This window comes from Pogoniulus pusillus, chromosome 4, assembly GCF_015220805.1.
Source record: "Pogoniulus pusillus isolate bPogPus1 chromosome 4, bPogPus1.pri, whole genome shotgun sequence".
In the NCBI taxonomy this organism is placed as follows: Eukaryota; Metazoa; Chordata; class Aves; order Piciformes; family Lybiidae; genus Pogoniulus; species Pogoniulus pusillus.
In genome coordinates this window covers 17,638,196-17,656,160 of record NC_087267.1, presented here as the reverse complement: position 1 = coordinate 17,656,160, position 17,965 = coordinate 17,638,196, and the positions used below count along the sequence as shown (strand labels likewise).

At 45.8% G+C, this 17,965-nt stretch overlaps 1 protein-coding gene across 1 annotated transcript in view; it reads right to left on the bottom strand.

Annotated features, from left to right (window-relative positions):
• LOC135174753 (potassium voltage-gated channel subfamily KQT member 1-like) overlaps positions 1 to 16,874 on the bottom strand; it is a 393,404-nt gene extending 376,530 nt beyond the window's left edge. The window contains 3 exon segments of the mRNA XM_064142287.1: positions 2,239 to 2,329; positions 16,497 to 16,835; positions 16,837 to 16,874. Of these exon segments, the coding sequence (XP_063998357.1) occupies positions 2,239 to 2,329; positions 16,497 to 16,835; positions 16,837 to 16,874 (468 nt within the window).
• Between the last annotated feature and the right edge of the window lie 1,091 nt (positions 16,875 to 17,965).

Genomic DNA, 17,965 nt, shown 5'->3' with positions numbered 1-17,965 from the left:
AACACTCTGTCATTACAGTGCTCCATTACTCACAGTATGTAAAAACATGTGTGATAAAAGTAATACTTTGGTTTTGTTTTCAGAACAGCCCAATTAGTGAAATTACTCCCACTAGGCAAGGAACTCTTCCTGCAAGGTCATTCACAACGAAAATAAAAAGCTGTCCTTTGTGAACTACCGTGGGGACCTCTCGTGGTGCAAAAACAGATGAGCACTCACCAGGAAACACTGACTGATCCTTGAAGGAGGAATAACTATGGGACAGCAATGTGCCCTTGTAGCCAAGAAAGCCAATGGGATCTTGGGGTGTATTAAGAAGAGTGTGTCCAGCAGATCAAGGGAGGTTCTCCTCCCCCTCTACTCTGCCTTGGTTGAGACCTCATCTTGAATACTGTGTTCAGTTTTGGGCTCCCTAGTTTAAGAGGGACAGGGATCTGCTGGAGAGGGTTCAGCAGAGGGCTACGAGGATGATCAGGGGACTGGAGGGCACTGCCTTACGAAGGGAGGCTGAGGGACCTGGGACTTTTTAGTCTGGAGAAGACTGAGAGGAGGTTTAATAAATGTTTATAAACACCTGAGGGCTGGTCAGGAGCAGGGGGGACAGGCTCTGCTCACTTGCTCCTTGTAATAGGACAAGGAGCAATGGATGTAAGTTGCAGCAGAAGGGGTTCCACCTCAACACAAGGGGGAACTTCTTTACTGTAAGGGTCACAGAGCACTGGAACAGGCTCCTCAGAGAGGTTGTGGAGTCTCCTTCCCTGGAGACTTTTAAGGCCTGTCTGGATGCATTCCTCTGTGATTTCTGCTAGATAGTGTGGGGGTTGGACTTGATGACCTCCTTGGGTCACTTCAAACCCTTAATATCCTGCGATCCTGTGATCTTACCTTCCAGTTTAATGCCATGTCCTAAAAGATCCAGATGCACTTTAGAAGTCACACCTGAGACACAAACAGCTGGATCCTTCTGAAGGCCTACACACAGGTCACTTACCTCTGTGATCTTGGCCTCAAGGTTTGCTTCTGGTCATGCAAACAAAGTCTGTGCTGATACATCAGCAGTTCTTGGAGAATAACTCAAGACATTTTTGACATTGACTGACCAATAACAACCACATTCCAGCCTACAGAACATTCTGTTCCACACCAAGTTCATAGAAGTGATCATAGAATCAACCAGATTGGAAGAGACCTCCAAGATCATCCACTCCAACCTAGCACCCAGCCCTAGCCAGTCAACCAGACCATGGCACTAAGTGCCTCAGCCAGGCTTTTCTTGAACACCTCCAGGGACAGTGACTCCACCACCTCCCTGGGCAGCCCATTCCAATGCCAATCACTCTCTCTGGGAAGAACTTCCTCCTAACATCCAGCATATATCTACACCGGCACAACTTGAGACTGTGTCCCCTTGTTCTGTTGCTGGTTGCCTGGGAGAAGAGGCCACCCCCCACCTGGCTACAACCTCCCTTCAGGTAGTTGTAGACAGCAATGAGGTCACCCCTGAGCCTCCTGAACACCAGCTGTGCACTCTAAGGTCTGCAGGGTACCAGTACACAAAAACTGAACACTTAGCAATTACCCTCAACTTACAAATCTAGAAAACAACCAGCCCCATTACTGAGGACTCAGCTGCTGGACAGAGCCCAGAGGAGGTAATAAAGATGATCCAAGGACTGGAGCACCTCTGCTGTGAGGACAGGCTGAAGGAATCAGAGTTGTTCAGTCTGGAAAAGACTGCAGGGGAACCTTAGAATTGCCTTCCAATAGGTGAAGGGATCCTCCAGGAAGGCTGCAGAGGGACTTTTCCTGAGGGTGTCTGATGACAGCACAAGGGCCAATGGTTCGAAGCTGAGGGAGAGCAGGGTTGGATTGGATCTTAGCAAGAAGTTCTTCAGTCTGAGGGTGATGAGACTCTGGAATAGGCTTCCCAAGGAGGTTAAGGTTGCCTTCTGCCTGGGGGTGTTGAAGACCAGGCTGGATGAGACCTTGAGCAGCTGAGTCTAGTTGACTCCAACCTCCACTGCCCATGGTGTGGAGGTTGGAGTAGATGAACTTCGAGTTCCCTTCCAATCTGAGCCATTCTAAGATTCTGTGATTAAACTATGGCCTTCCTTTAATGAAAAATGCTCCCTGGTAGCAAGTTTGCATGAGGTTTTGGAACAGTTCTCTCCCTTGCTCCCCTAAAGCAACTTCCATTTAATCAAGCTGAATTGGTCTTCCCCACAACAGTTCACTCACCATCCAGAAGAGTGCTCCAGTGGCAGGTTCTGAGTAGTGCTCTGTAGTGGACAGCACACTGAAGATCAAGCAAACCAGCACCAAGAGAAAGCTGGAAAAACAAAACACAGTTTCATGCCTCATTAAGTGGAACTGTAAAAGCTGGGTCTCTCACACATTTTCCATCAGAACTGCTCTGCGGTTCATCAGGCAATTCTTCCTACTCAAGTGAATATCGTCACTGCACCTTCTAAGACTTGTGTAATTAAACTGGCAGGAAGGCTGAGCACAGTTACAGCAGCAGGTATCACTCACACTATCAATATAACCTCCTGCAGGAGCGTGGCCAAGTGGATGTGTCACCCTTCCCTGTTTGCTGTGTAGGTTCTGTGATGCAGTACAAAGGTGCAATAAGTGGCAATGCATTAACCAAAGTAGAATCAAACATGTGATTGGAATGAGAAACAGTGACTTTAGTGTATTTCATCAAGGCCAAGGGCAGGCTACTACTTTGGCCATGACAACCCCAAGCAGCACTATGGGCTGGGAAAAGGGTGCCTGGAGAGCAGCCAGGAAGATCTGGGGGTGCTGGTGGATAGTAGCTGAGCATGAGCCAGCAGTGTTTTCAGGTGGCCAGGAGAGCCACTTGGCTCAAGAACAGTGTGGCTAGCAGAACAAGGGAGCTTATTCTGCCCCTGTACTCAGCACTGAGCAGGCCACACCTTGAGTCCTGTGTCCAGTTCTGGACTCCTCAATTCAAGAGAGATGCTAAGATACTGGAACGTGTCCAGGGGATACAGTCTCAAGTTGTGCCAGGGGAGGTCCAGAACGTGTACAGAGAAGGGCGACGAAGCTGGGGAAGAGCCTGGAGCACAGCCCTGTGAGGAGAGGCTGAGGGAGATGGGGGTGTGCAGCCTGGAGAAGAGGAAGCTCAGAGGTGACCTCATTGCTGTCTACAACTACCTGAAGAGAGGCTGTAGCCAGGTGAGGGTCAGTCTCTTCTCCCAGGCAAACAGCAATAGAACAAGAGTACTCAGTCTCAAGTTGTGCCAGGGAAGGTCTAGGCTGGATGTTAGGAGGAAGTTGTTGGCAGAGAGAGTGATTGGCATTGGAATATGCTGCCCAGGGAGGTGGTGGAGTCACTGTCCCTGGAGGTGTTCAAGAAAAGCCTGACTGAGGCACTTAGTGCCATGGTCTGGTTGATTGGACAGGGCTGGGTGCTACGTTGGACTGGATGATGTTGGAGGTCTCTTCCAACCTGGCTGATTCTATGATTCTATGAATTCAAAACACAAGTACAGAGCTCTTCTACTGTCACCATTCAGGTGAAGAAAAAAATTCAGAAGCCTCAAAATGTAGACTCCTGCCTTGCTGAGACCACACCTGCAATACTGCGTCCAGTTTGGGGCTCCTGAGTTCAAGAAAGACAGAGCTCTGCTGGAGAGAGTCCAACAGAGGCTATGAGGATGATTCATTTCTGCTATGAAGAAAGACTTCATAGCAGAGAGACCTGGGACTGTTTAGCCCGGAGAGGAGAAGGCTGAGAGGGAATCTGATCAATGTCTATAAATATCTGAGGGGTGGGTGTCAAGATGAAGGTGCCAGGCTCTGTGTGCTGGTGCTCAGTGATAAGACAAGGAACAACGAGACCAAGCTGGAACACAGGAGGTTCCTCCTCAACACGAGGAGACACTTCTTTATGGTGTGAGCACCAGAGCCCTGGAACAGGCTGCCCAGAGAAGTTATGGAGTCTCATTCTCTGGAGACATTCCAAACCCACATGGATGCATTCCTGTGTGATCTTCCCTGGGTGATCCTTCTCTGGCAGGGGGGTTGGGCTGGATGATCTCTGGAGATCCCTTCCAACGCCCTCACCTTCTGTGATTCTGTGAAACCTGAAGTGATAAGGCTTGGACAGCCAAGTGTGCTATTGAATCGTAGCTGCTGGGGTGCTGGCAGAACTGTCTTTACTTTAAGCGTGCAGTGTTTGGGCCATCTTTCCACTGTTGGTAACATGTTAAACACTTTGCCTGCTGCAAATGAATGAGGTACGATGGACAGACTGAAGGACAAGCTTCTGATATATTTGCCTTGGATTTTTTCCCCATCCTGCAGAAAACATTAGAAAAGTAAGAAAATGTTTTTCCCACTAACAGCCAGAATCATCTCCTCTTGTGTGCCAGCTCTTCCAACTGTCATTTCCTCTGGTTCCATGCCAAAAGGCTGTATCTAAACTCCTAAATTCCCAAACCAGCAATGAAACCCTAAACAGTCTTGCATGTGATGAAGCATTTTTTTCCAATGGAAAACTTCTCTGAAGATCAATGCTACTGACAAGGCTGGCTTAAGAATCTCAAAGCCAACAACAGGCTAGCAGGTCTGGGGGCTCCACTGTGGGCATGTGAGTTTTCAGCAGACAGACAGAACCACACCAATTAGACTTAGTGTACTTTTACTGGGCAAGAGAAGAGGAAGATCTTAGCAGGAAGGACAAAAGAAATCATGTGTGAGAAGATGAATTCCTTAGGAGTCTATACAGGGACTTGCCCTGGCCAGCATTTCTGTCAGTGGTCCAGAAGAGGAGATAAAATGCACCTCATCAAGCCCACACATGACATTAAAGCAGGGGCTCAGTTACTCTAAGGACAGGGCCACTTGCTGAAGCTGCTTTGAGAAGCTAAGGAACAAGCCTACAGGAATGTCATGAAATCCAACATGAAGAAATGTCAGGTCCTGCAGATGGTGTGAGGCAGTCCTCAGTCCACGTTGTGTGCAGGTGTGAGAGTTTGGGAGTTACCTGATCCCCCTACTCTTATGAAATCACCCAGACTGGACTCAGCTGGCTGGAAGTTAAGGGATGAACTTTTTAACAGCTTAGCACAACACACAAGCAGGTGTTTACAATATATACAGCTACATACAGAAATATGTAAGCTAAAAGTCATACAGAAACACAACAGCCCTCCCAGAAATCAGAGTCCCCAGGAGGGGCTCCCAACCACACTTCCACCTTCTTTCCACCCCTCTACTTTATCTCAGAGTATACCTTATGTGCAAGGTGAGTTTAGAGGATTGGCAAGGGGGGGGGGGGGGGGGGGTGTAGAAAGCAGAAGAAGGATTAGTTATACAGAAGCAGCCCAGAGCACCCCCTGCAACAGACACACACACTGACTCTGCCACTCTGTCTTATCTATGTTTTGTGCTCTTGTTTTCACACATCTCATCAAGCCTATGAGTGAAGTAGACATCACCATTGTTTCATTTTCACAGCCTATAATGCATTTTTTCTCACTAATGGATTTAATTGGCCTGAAACTAGCACAGTAGGTTGCCCTTCCCTTGGGCTGCAGTCCCTGTTGCCCTGCCAGCATGCCCAGTGCAGTGCTGTGTGAGGCAGGACCGCCAGTGCCACTGGGTTAGTAAGGGACCCACAACTGTCCAAAGCCTGCAAGAACTGTATCTTGCAACTAACTGTTGCTTCCTTTCTGCATTTCCGCATAGAGGATCTCTTGAGATTTCCAGAACACACTACAATCACCCAAGGACCCTTTCACGTGGTTCATGCCACTCTGTTTTCTGGCCAGTGAGTGTCACTCCTGCCCAGGGAATGAAAAAGGCATCACTTTGCCAGCACAGGACGGGCTGTGCACTGTAGGAGTGAAGCATCAGGTCCTCCTCTAAAATGCAGCTTCCTGCAGTGCAGAATCACAGCTGCTCACTTTTGCTCATAAAAGCTCAGGACTTGCTCTTTGCACCTGGAGTCATTCTAGTTTCAACATTCTCCTTTCCTAGACCTAAACCATGATGTCAAACTCCCCTGGTAACGTCAAGCAGAAAGTTCCTCTCTTTGGGCACTATTAACAACTTCGAGCACTGAAGTGCCTACATCTAGCAACCACGTTTGTCACTGTCAGCTGCATCAGACAGCAGAATGACACCTACAAGGCACATGGAAGTTAAAGGAGTAGGTAAAGACACTTGAGACTGGCATTCTAGAGCAAGGTAGGCAAGCAAACAGGAGAAGAGGAACCTGTTTTGCAAAGAGCTGCAGCCCACTTTGATTTATTATAAGCACAAATGGTCATCACTCCCCAAAATTAAGCTCACATATTAAATTATTTATTAACAGTGATAACATAAATTAATATAAATTACTATTAATAATTAACATTACCAACAATATTTGGTATCTTGCATTTTTAAAACAAAAAAAACCCACCAAAAACTGTTCCATATGTTGAGTGCTCTTTACCTATCTTCTTAGATTTGATTTCTTAGAGATAAACTAGAGAAAGTTAAAAATAGATGTAAATTTAAATAGCTGTGCTCAAGCTGGAAGGGACCTCAGAGCTCATCTCCTCCAACCTCCACACCATGGGCAGGGACACCTCTCAGCTAGACTTGGCTACTCAAAGCCTCACTCAACCTGGCTTTCAACACTCTCAGGCAGGAGGCAGCCACAACCTCCCTGGGCAGCCTGTTCCAGAGTCTCACCACCCTCACACTGAAGAACTCCTTCCTAAGCTCCAGTTTAACCCTGCTCTCCCTCAGCTTCAAACCATTCCCCCTTGTCCTGTCTCTAGACACCTTCAGGAAAAGTCCCTCTGCAGCCTTCCTGTAGGATCCCTTCAGCTATTGGCAGGTAGCTGTAAGGTCCCCCTGGAGTATTCTCCAGGCTGAACAACCCCAGCTCCCTCAGCCTGTCCTCACAGCAGAGGTGCTCCAGCCCTTGCATCATCTTTGTGGCCTCCTCTGGACTCTCTCCAACAGCTCTGTGTCTTTCTAATGCTGGGGACACCAGAATTCGAGGCAGGATTGGAGGTGAGGTCTCAGCAGAGCAGAGTCAAGGGGCAGAATCCCTTCTCTTGCCCTGCTGCCCACACTGCTCTGAATGTAGCCCAGCACAGGGCTGCCTCCTGGGCTGCATAAGGGCACTGCTGGCTCATGGGGAGCTTCTCAGTAACCAACACCTCCAAGCCTCTTTCTCCAGAGCTGCTCTCAACCTAACCTGCACTCCGCCTGGATGTGTGCCTGGGATTAGCCCACCCTTATGAAGGACCTTGCACTTTTCCATGCTTTCCCTTTCTGTACTTCTTGATTTCTCCTAAATTGCCTTGGCCTCATGCAGACCAACAGACAACTGCTTTTTCATTGGTGTTTCTACGTCATCATCCTTACATCTGTTTCTCCTGCTACTGAATCTAAAGAGGCAGTGCTAGTCCATTGAACAGCTGACCCACCAGGGTCAAAGGTTAAAAATAAGTGCCTCTGTGTCCTGATCTCCCTAAACATTGCCACATTTTGGAGAGTACAGCACCTCTAAACTTGTTTCTGCTCTCACTGTAGCCAGGGAAAAATTCAGTTGCTAAATGGAAATAGCATCTTCTGCTGAAGCCTACAAATACTTCTAACTAGGATATTAACCACAATGTAGAGCAAAATTATGTCAAGTTCTTTATCAAGGGTGAACCCTTGCCAAGTTATGTGATAACAATCACATTTGGAAGATAAGCATAAAGAAAGCTCTCAAAAGTGGAAGGGTCACTCATACCACCTTTTAACATTTGCATCAAATAGAACCATTACTAGCAAATTTGTGCATGTGGGGTTTTGCATTTATCTGCTGCAGATAAGTGTACTTGAAGCACTCCTATAGGAGACACTTATGGGAATGTACTCTCCTGAACAACAAAAAAAAGGATGAGTGAGGAGAGGACAAACTTAGGAACTGGTAAGCAGAGATATCCTCCTTGGCAACCACACACAAAACAATGGCTGTGTGGCCAAACTTAACTGTGCAAAGATGTGTTTAGAGAGGAAAACTTTTGTAGAAAAAAAATGTCATCAAGAAGGACTTTTCACAAGGGTGTCTAGAGACAGGAGAAGGGAGAATGGTTTGAAGCTGAGCAAGAGCTTAGGAAGAAGTTCAGTTCGAGGGTGCCGAGACTCTGGAATAGGCTGCCCAGGGAGACTGTGGCTGTCTCCAGCCTGGAGGTGTTGAAGGCCAGGTTGGATGAGGCCTTGAGCAGTTGATTCTAGTTGAGAGGTGTCCCTGCCTATGGTGTGGAGGTTGGTGAGGATGATCTTTGAGGCTCTTTCTAGCCTGAGCCATTGTAGGATTCTATGGTGAGAGTGGTTTTCATTCCAGAACCAAACATTTTCATGGTAGAAACAACATTAGTCTGTGGGAACATTAATAGATACTCACTGCTAGCCTGTCACAAAATTGAGCTCCTGGGATAAGATGGATTGAATTTCTTACATAAGCAATGGAAAAAAGTCATTAATAATTAATAAACAAACAAATAAATAAACCTTACACAGCCTGCAGCTTTGTGCCCTGTGGTTAGGTCATTCTGTGCCTGAACTGAAGGACGATCAGATTAAAGCTCCTCATTAGGAACTCTGCAGACATCTCTATCCTGAGAAGCCTCTTTGGTTCCAAACAACCCAATAGAGCTAAGTGAAGGGTTTTTATCTTTTAGGTTATTAATTTGTCTCCTCTACCCAAACACTTATGTATTAAAAAAAAAATAAACAACAAAAAACCCCAAACAAACAAAGACTAAAAGAAAACCAGAGCAAACTTTCTATTTCTGCCGTGTCTTATCCTCTGTCAGCATGAGGTGAAGCTTGCCAGCTGGCTCATAAGCTTTTAGCAAGGCACTTTCAGATAGGAAACACTCAGACACTGTGGCTGCATAAACCTCATTTCCTCTGGAAAAGAGGCTGAAAATTAATAAATGTCCCAAGGTATTTTTAGAACAGCCAAATCTTGGAACTTTACAGAATGCCAAAGACAATTCTGTTTAATATTAGTGCATCTCCATTAGTGATATAAACTGCTCCACAATACCATGAACATGCAGCCCTAAGCAGTCAGAGGAATATTCCACTTCAATAAAATCAATAGTTCTTGAGTCTCTTGTCTTTAATTCTGCACATCCTCTGGTAGCTGAAGCTTATCCTCATAGACAAGACACCAGCCTCCTGCTTCTCTGTAGCACTTCTATAGATTGAAGGTAACTAGTTCTAAACTGGAAAACTTCTAAGATGTCCAAGTAAGAGTTCTGCTATGAAGAATCTCTCTGAACTCAACAGTAAGAAGCCTGTCTACATTTAGTCCATATCAGCAGTTACCTGTCACCCTAGTGACCCCTCCCCAGCAGAGAAGGGGCATCAGTAAAAAAAGAAAAAATGCAGAGGCTGAAATGAAAAAAGATTTAACTGAAGAGTCAAACTGGTACTGATGTCACCATATCACAAGCACAACACTGGGTAAAGCAAACAACCTGCTCTCATTCCAGAGAGAACTGTGGAAAGGACAGAAATGAGAAGGTGATGGTGCCTTCCAGACAGACAACTGCAAATAGTGAGCTACAGGCTCCACTTACACATAAGAACGGAAGCAGGTGAATGCTGTCCTGACTTGCTTGCTCTATGTATTTAATTTCATTAACTGAGAGCTGCTACACCTAACCCAAAATATAATTCAGCTGCATGAATAGAATCTGACTGCAGCATTTCTTATGGGAAGCTGAGTGCAGTGGCAAACTAATAAGAGAAAGTAAAGTTAGAAGAGAAGCAACAACACAATACAACTGAATTTCTTTTATCTAGAATCTTTTATTGTTGTGTTAGTCCTGGTGATACAGGCTTTGCTCCATGCTATCTTTTCTAAAGCAAAAAATCCTTAGCTGGCCAATCTGCATTTAGCCAACATGTTCTTCACTTTCTGTACTTCCCTCGTAGTTTTAAATTAGTGACATTCACAGATGGTGAACCACAGAATACTAGGGGCTGGAAGGGACCTTCAGAGATCATCCACTCCAATCTCCCTGCCAAAGCAGGATCATGCAGGGCAGGTCACACAGGAACACATCCAGGTGGGTTTGGAATGTCTCTAGAGAAGGAGACTCCACAACCTCTCTGGGCAGCCTGCTCCAGAGCTCTGGCACCCTCACAGGGAAAAAAAGTTTTCCTTTCTCTTCCCATGGAACTTTCTCTGCTCCAGCTTGCCCTCATTGCCTCCTGTCCTGTCATTGGACATCCCTGAGCTGAGCCTGGCTCCACCCTTTTGTATCTTTATCAACATGAGTGAGGGCAGCCCTCAGGCTCCTCTGCTGCAAGCTAAAGAGCCTCAGCTCCCTCAGCCTGTCCCCACAGGGAAGATGCTCCATGGCATTCAGCATCTTTGTGGCTCTGTCCTGGACTCTCTCAAGCAGTTTCCTGAGCTCTTTCTTGAGCTGAGAGGCCAAGAACTGGACACAATATTCCAGATATGGCCTCACCAGAGCAGAGTAGAATAGCAGGAGAACCTCGCTCAACCTACTGACCACAGCCCTTTTTGGGCACAAGGGCTATTACTGAGATTGTTGCTGGTTTTGGAAGGATCATGCACTTTCTAAGTGGTACTGGTAAAGTATTATGCCAGCTCTTCAAGAGCATATTCTAAGGAGGACATTTTCTACATCCTGCCCAGAGAGTATGTAGAGTCTTCTCTGGAGACTTTCAAAACCTGCCTGGATGCATTCCTGTGCAAACTGCCCTGGGTAATCCTGTGATCCCACCTTGGCAGAGAGGTTGGACTCAATGATTTCTGGAGGTCCCTTCCAATCTCTGATGTTCTGTGTTTCTGTGATCCTTGCCATGCAGTCAGCAGAGAGACAGACAGCATCCTGTAGGAAGGGTTCAGAACAGCAGCCATCATTCACCCTGAGAGTTATTACCCTTAAATCAGAAGGCAGCCTGAAGAGCATCCCTTTGTTGCTAGGTAACTCTGCAGCTGTGAGATGTGTGCAGTCAGACCTGGTGGCCTGCAGTACTCAACAGATGATTGGCAGTATCACTTTGCAATTTTCCATCCATTTTTACATGAAATCCAGCAGGTGGTTGTGAGCCCCTAGGAGCACTGAGTGAACAATGGTGGCCAGTACTCCAGGATGCTGGGCATGTCTTACTAACTTGACAGAACACCATCAACTCTTTCCTGCTAGGATAGGTTTCTGCTGCTGTAATTAGTTGAATTTGCTGTCCAAGGATATCCAAGGACAATTAGGGCAGGAACGATCTGACTGGCTAAAGTGGATGAGGGGAGCAGAACTGGAGGTGATCTGTTAACAATGGACTGTTAGCTTGGCTCACTCCACCCCGTGGAAGTTACAGGATATAAAAGCCTGCTCTAACTTTTCAATGAGAGCAAGGTCTGACACCCATTCAGCAAGTGGCCAAATCAGCACACAGCAACCTGGAACAGCTGCAGGTTCTCACTTCAGATTTTGCAGTGTTATGTGACAAGAAAGTGGTAGGCCTGAGAACACAACCTACGAGTCCCTCTCATGGGCCTCCTTCTTGCCTTACATTTGCCTCCCCTTTCAACCAGCCTGTGGTTTCTCTGCTGCCTGCCAGCAAGCCTTCCAGCTGTGCTAACTCCAGCGGTGATGCTGACATCCTTTGCAAAGAACTGGACCAAGACCAACAGCTCCTTTTGTACCTCCCCACAGCCATTACTTCTTCTTCACTAGTCACTTGGACAAGATTCAAACCAGTTGCCTATGGGTGAAAGGTCCCTTCCCCATCATGAATTCCATGATCTCTCTTTTCCCTAGCTTCCAGCTGTCAGCTCCTACTGTTCCTTCCTCCCAGTGCCTCTGTAAGCTTTACAACTATGTCCCACAGTTGTAGCTTTTTGTGCTTATATCCAGCCTTCTGATCTCCAAAGGCAGCTAGTTCCTCTTTCTTTATCCTTCCTGCTTTACTCTTGAGCTAGCCTGCTCTTGTATTGCCTTTCCTCCAGTTCCAGCATGGCTGGCCCCATTCTCACTTTCTATGGCAATCCAGCACAGCTCTCTGTCTCTGGGTCCCAGCTTATTGAAGAATCACAGAATGAAGGGAGGTCATCTGGTCCAACCCCCTGTTAGATTCTCCTCTGTCCCAGTTTCATCAGTATAGTAATTTGTTCTGTTTCACCACTTCTTAGTCTAAGTGCTACCCACCCAAGTTACCAGTAAGCATTTGGCTTTTAATTAAAATATTCAGCTACCCAACCAAAAGCAGCTGAGAAGATCAAAATTAGAAGTCACTGGGAAAAATGGAAAAGATAAGGCATGGTGCTTGGGCTGCAGTAAGTAAAAACAACAGGGTATATCCGAGGGGAAAAGCTACTACACACTCCACTTGTTTGCTAGGAGGGCCAGTTAACCTCAGTGCAAACCTGTGCAAACTCAGCGGCGTTTTTAACCAGAAGCTGAGCCAGTGCAGCTGTGCAGGACAGGGCTGCGCTGCGACGGAGACGTAGCTTCAGGCTGACACAAGGTGGCCTCCATCGCTCACAGAACAAAAGAACATGCCAGCAAGCCATCACCTCTCCTCCCTGAAAACAAGTGACACCAAACAATTGTCACCAGTCACCGGTTTAGTGCCTGACTGAAGGCACAGATGGCGATCATCTCTTTTCATAGGCTTCAGCTACATCGTCCTGCTTCTTGCCTCTACGAATGTGACAAAAAAGCTAGACCATCTTCTCGACCCTTTGTCTAAGGCAAAGATGGCCTGCAAAGACTTGGCAGTTTAACATTTCCCACTATAACTGCATCTCTAGTACTCTGATCACCTGCACTGGACTCTGGCTACGTGGTGTCTGAACAGGGGCTAATAATCTTACTGTCAGGAAAGCTGTCTGGCTTCACCCCTTAGCTCACATGCATGTGAAGACAACGTTTTAGCCAAATGAACACAACATTCTAGACTACAACCAAGCCATCCAAGTTGAAGTTTCAGAAGCACAAACCTATCACGTCACTCTGGCTCAATGTACAATTAAATCACTAAATGCATAGATTTGCCAAGTAGCTTCACTATCATACATAAGTCATCAGCAATACATATTGCACTTTTCATTCAGAAGGTGGAATATGAGGGTTATATATTCAGTAGGTGGAATAAGAAGGTTGTGCCCTAATATCTTGACATTTGAATGTGATCTAAGCAAGGGCATAGCTGAGTTCAGAAATTAAATTCAAACCAGGCCCACACCTCTTTTACTGGGCTAAGAACCATATTCCAAGCAGCTGGACTCTAACACATATTGATATCCAGTCCCAGGCCCACACTTCTTTTACTGGGCTAAGAACCATATCCTAAGCAGCTGGACTCTAACACATATTGATATCCAGGCCTTGAAGGCTCTTAGACAGCCACCAGAATTAGGTGGTTAGGATCAATGCACAGCTAAGGAGGAGCATGCCGCAGCTGTTTCTCAAGCCCTCACCTCTTCTTGACTTGTCAGTGAGAGACTCTGCTCAATAACTCCAAGTGCCGGGTGCTGCACTTTGGCCACAACAACCCCATGCAGAGATACAGGCTGGGGTCGGAGTGGCTGGAGAGCAGCCAGACAGAGAGGGATCTGGGGGTGCTGATTGATACCCGCCTGAAGATGAGCCAGCAGTGTGCCCAGGTGGCCAAGAGAGCCAGTGGCATCCTGGCCTGCATCAGGAATGGTGTGGTCAGCAGGAGCAGGGAGGTCATTCTGCCCCTGTACTCTGCACTGGTTAGACCACACCTTGAGTACTGTGTTCAGTTCTGGGCCCCCCAGTTTAGGAGGGACATTGAGATGCTTGAGCATGTCCAGAGAAGGGTGACAAGGCTGGTGAGAGGCCTTGAGCACAGCCCTACGAGGAGAGGCTGAGGGAGCTGGGATTGGTTAGCCTGGAGAAGAGGAGGCTCAGGGGTGACCTTATTGCTGTCTACAACTACCTGAGGGGAGATTGTAGCCAGGAGGAGGTTGCTCTCTCCTCTCAGGTGGCCAGCACCAGAACGAGAGGACACAGCCTCAAGCTACACCAGGGGAAATTTAGGCTTGAGGTGAGGAGAAAGTTCTTCACTGAGGGAGTCATTGGACACTGGAATGGGCTGCCTGGGGAGGTGGTGGAGTCGCCATCCCTGGAGCTGTTCAAGGCAGGATTGGACGTGGCACTTGGTGCCATGGTCTAGCCTTGAGCTCTGTGTTAAAGGGTTGGACTTAATGATCTGTGAGGTCTCTTCCAACCTTGGTGACACTGTGATACTGTGATATTCTTAGGGGCTTTGGGAGTTAAGTGTTGTACAGTAATTCCAGGGAAGCTGAAAACCACCTAAGTGAGAAGATTTTCAGAACTGGGGAGGGGGAAATTCTCAGGCAAATCCACTGAGCTCTTCAGATGTTTTGGGCTGAAATCATAATTTCAGTCTATAATAAGTCAAATAAAGTAACACAAATTCCAGATTTAATAAGGCAAAACCAATTCCCTTTTCTAAGGCATATCATGAAACTACTGAACAAGCCTGAGTTTACTCTCTTAAGAGGCACTCCAAGCATCACAGGTACACTCCAAATGTCACAGGGGATGAGGTTATGCAAGAGTAAGGTCACCTCCTGGAGCACTTGCTGTTCCCTTGCCTTGCCCATTTCTGGTCTGTTTTGTTCCTTCTAGCAGAACTGGCTCCAGACCAGGACAGAGTCCAGTCCCTCTTGGATAGAAACTGCACACAGGTTATGTGTTCTTTGTAGCATATGAGGGACAAAAGGACAGCAAAGGAACACTGCCCATCCAGCTCCTCCAGACTACACAAGCACCAGCTATACTTGAAAGAACTGATTTGTGATGAAAATCACCATCATCCTCATCCTATCAACTCTACACAAACCACCTCAAACCCACAAGTACAACGTGGGAAGCCTTTAAAAAAATCACAGATTAACTGTAGTTCAGATTAGCACTTTCTTGTTTTTAACAATGTTTAGCTTTAATGATATTTAGTGTTGCTTATGTAGCTTTTGTGATAATGGTTAGAATAAACAGACCTCAAGACAAAAGCCCAGGCAAAAGCTACGTTTAAAAGATTTCCTTTCAAGCCATCTCAAAGAAAGTGTTTAAAAGAAGTCAGTTTCTGTATTCTTTCACTGAAGTTAGGAACCCTTGTACTCTTGATAAGAGTTTTCTGTTAGTAACACAATATTCTGCTATGGGAGGGGTGTCTCTGAGTACATTTTATATCCCATTCTTTTTTTTCAATGTCCATTGCAGAATCTAAACTACATACTAAAGGGTGACCTTAGTCTGAGATAAAAGCAATGCAGATAATGGAGAAAAAGATTCTAGCAAGATTAGCAAGTCCTAACTTCAAATAGGCTTCAGTCATGGCTATTCACACATTTAAATCCACACATACTGCACCTGCCTAAGCCTCAGCAATTATCATCTAGCATAAACACTGCCCTTAAAAGAGGTCCTATCCTTTTACTTGGCAAAAATTCATGAATCAAAAAATCCTTTAAAACAAGTCCATATATGATTTTGAGGGGTGAAAGGAAGCAAGTATTAATACCTCCTTTTATGCTACACAGAAGCATTATGGTTCATTATTGTTATACACTGCTCTGGGCAGCTCCTGGCTGCAGTAACTGATAATGGGTTCCCAAAATACAGTCAGGCCATAGGAAAGTTCATCTGAGATACACAGAATCATTTCAACATTCTACTTCTCTTTAAGACATCTGCAAGGACTTTAGGCTCAGTTTTCATCCGCTGTAGGTGGTAAAACTTTCTCTTGCCTCAGTGGGAGCTCTGAGCCCACTGTAGCAGATCCTTTCTACAGCTGACAAAACATCATTCTGTTAAGTACCATTCAGGGCAGTAATTGAGGCTGGACTGAACTTGGCAGCTACCACAAACTGATCCCAGAAAAGAGGGGCAGCTGTGTTAGTGTATTTACCCATATTTTAGAATAGGAAATAGAAGCCTTCATTTCCTCCTTGTGTGCACAGTATGCATGCCATAAGGAAAACTTGCTACACTCATACTCGTGATGTGCTCATGGTTGTAAGTCTATTCAAATTAATAACATTAGGATTAAATGTCCAACTAATTGTTTTGGCACTTTGGCAGAAGCAAAACAGGCTTATAAAAACGTGGCTTATCTAATCACAGCTAAACCCTCCACAGTTCATGCTAAAACCCATGGTGTTTGAAACTAGAACAATGCAAGGCAGCAATAAAAACTGTCATGAATGTATTGGGCTTCCCTTCAGAAATCTCAGCTATGCAGTGCCTTTGGAGACAAGCACTATGTGAAGAACAAAAAGTCCTCCTCTAAGGTAAGGGAGATAGTGGCTGATTCTTTGAGAAAGTGCCTTTGCCACTGCTTCTCAGCTAACAGGTTTTCATCCCAAGAGCTCAAGTAGCATGACTTGGGGCTGATGAAGTGGACAGCCAGGATTATGTGAAATGGTAGGTACTTACACAGCAAAATGGTAGATAAAACACTTCCATCCACTAGGCCTCTCTAGGAAGTTGTAGACATCTCTCTGCGTGCCAGTTTTAGTCAACCGATGGCTATGGAAACACTTTGCCGTGCAGGTCCTGCGGACTTCACCCTCCGCAGGGCGAAGGACTGCAGCCTTTGTGCCCTCCTCAGGGTTACAAGGAATCCTGCATCCATTGTTCACTGAGGTTTCTGGATCTGTAGCCACAGCAGAATACTGCATGCTGCTTAAGGTCTCCTTGACTTCCAGCGGTGCTGTGGATTTCCTATTTCCATCCAGACTGCTAAGCTGGAAAGTGGAGCCTTGAATCTGTCCACATTGGGTGCCCAACAGTTTCTCCACTATCAGAAGACATTCTGTATCAAGGCACAGGTATTACTAACCCTGATCAATATTTCAAATCCTGAAGGAGGTATTGTATGTCCTTCCTGCCTAGGGTGTTCTCCAGAAGCTGATAAGATGACTTTCTGCTGTTATCACAGAGCTTTTCTGCAACACAAGTGTGAGCTGCCAGCCTGTCACCTGCTGTCACTCACAGCCTCTGAAATTAAACCAGAAAACATTTTGACAATGACACATGCTGACATCAGAAGTAACAGGAGGCTGGGAAAAGGAAAAAAAATAAGACTTCTGAGTGAATACAGAATATTAAGACCTGAAGTTAGATCTCTTAAGCAGGAAGCTTACAACAATTTAAGCAGTGTGACATTAGCACAGCAGCAGAATTGTCCTGTAAGCCAAGCCTGTGATGTCGTCTTAAGCTAAGCAGTTCCTGAAGTGTCCTTTTTAGAGGTGGAACTGTGAAAAATTCCTGCAATTTATAAACTTGCTGCTGCCTAAAACATCCCTGACTGAGGTTTCAAACTTCAACATCTACATATCATCATGTTGAGAATATCAATGACAGAAAGACTTTAAGACTTGAATAAATTATTCCAGTCATCTCATGGGCTCCAATTTTGCAGCCCAGGGTACTCAGGAACAAAAGGAGGATGGCATTAACTGGAACTGTCACTGGGAAGATAATAATGTTACAAGTGAAGAGATCAAAGAGTTCTGGCCTGATTTGTGATTTTCTTCAAGCCATTTAATGTTTGCTGCTAACTTTGCTCCTCTCAAGTAAACACCTACAGAAAATAGACTGGAAAACCAGGCTGCTACAGGTCAATATACATTTGGTGGGGCAGACTCAAAGTGCTGCTAACACACAGATACTAGTAACAGTATCAAATAATACATGAGACTGAGAGCAGCTTTCTGAAGTGTCAGGTTTGATGCTGCTTTATTTCTCATGCACTGTCATGGAGAGCTGTTTTATTTAAAATGCTTATCTAGAACGAAAGCATGAAAACACAAAAGTATCACAAGAGGTGACTAACTTCAAAGCAGTGCTGGTGTTAATGTGAAAATTATGTCTGTAATATTATAAGTCAATGTCTTGTGTTA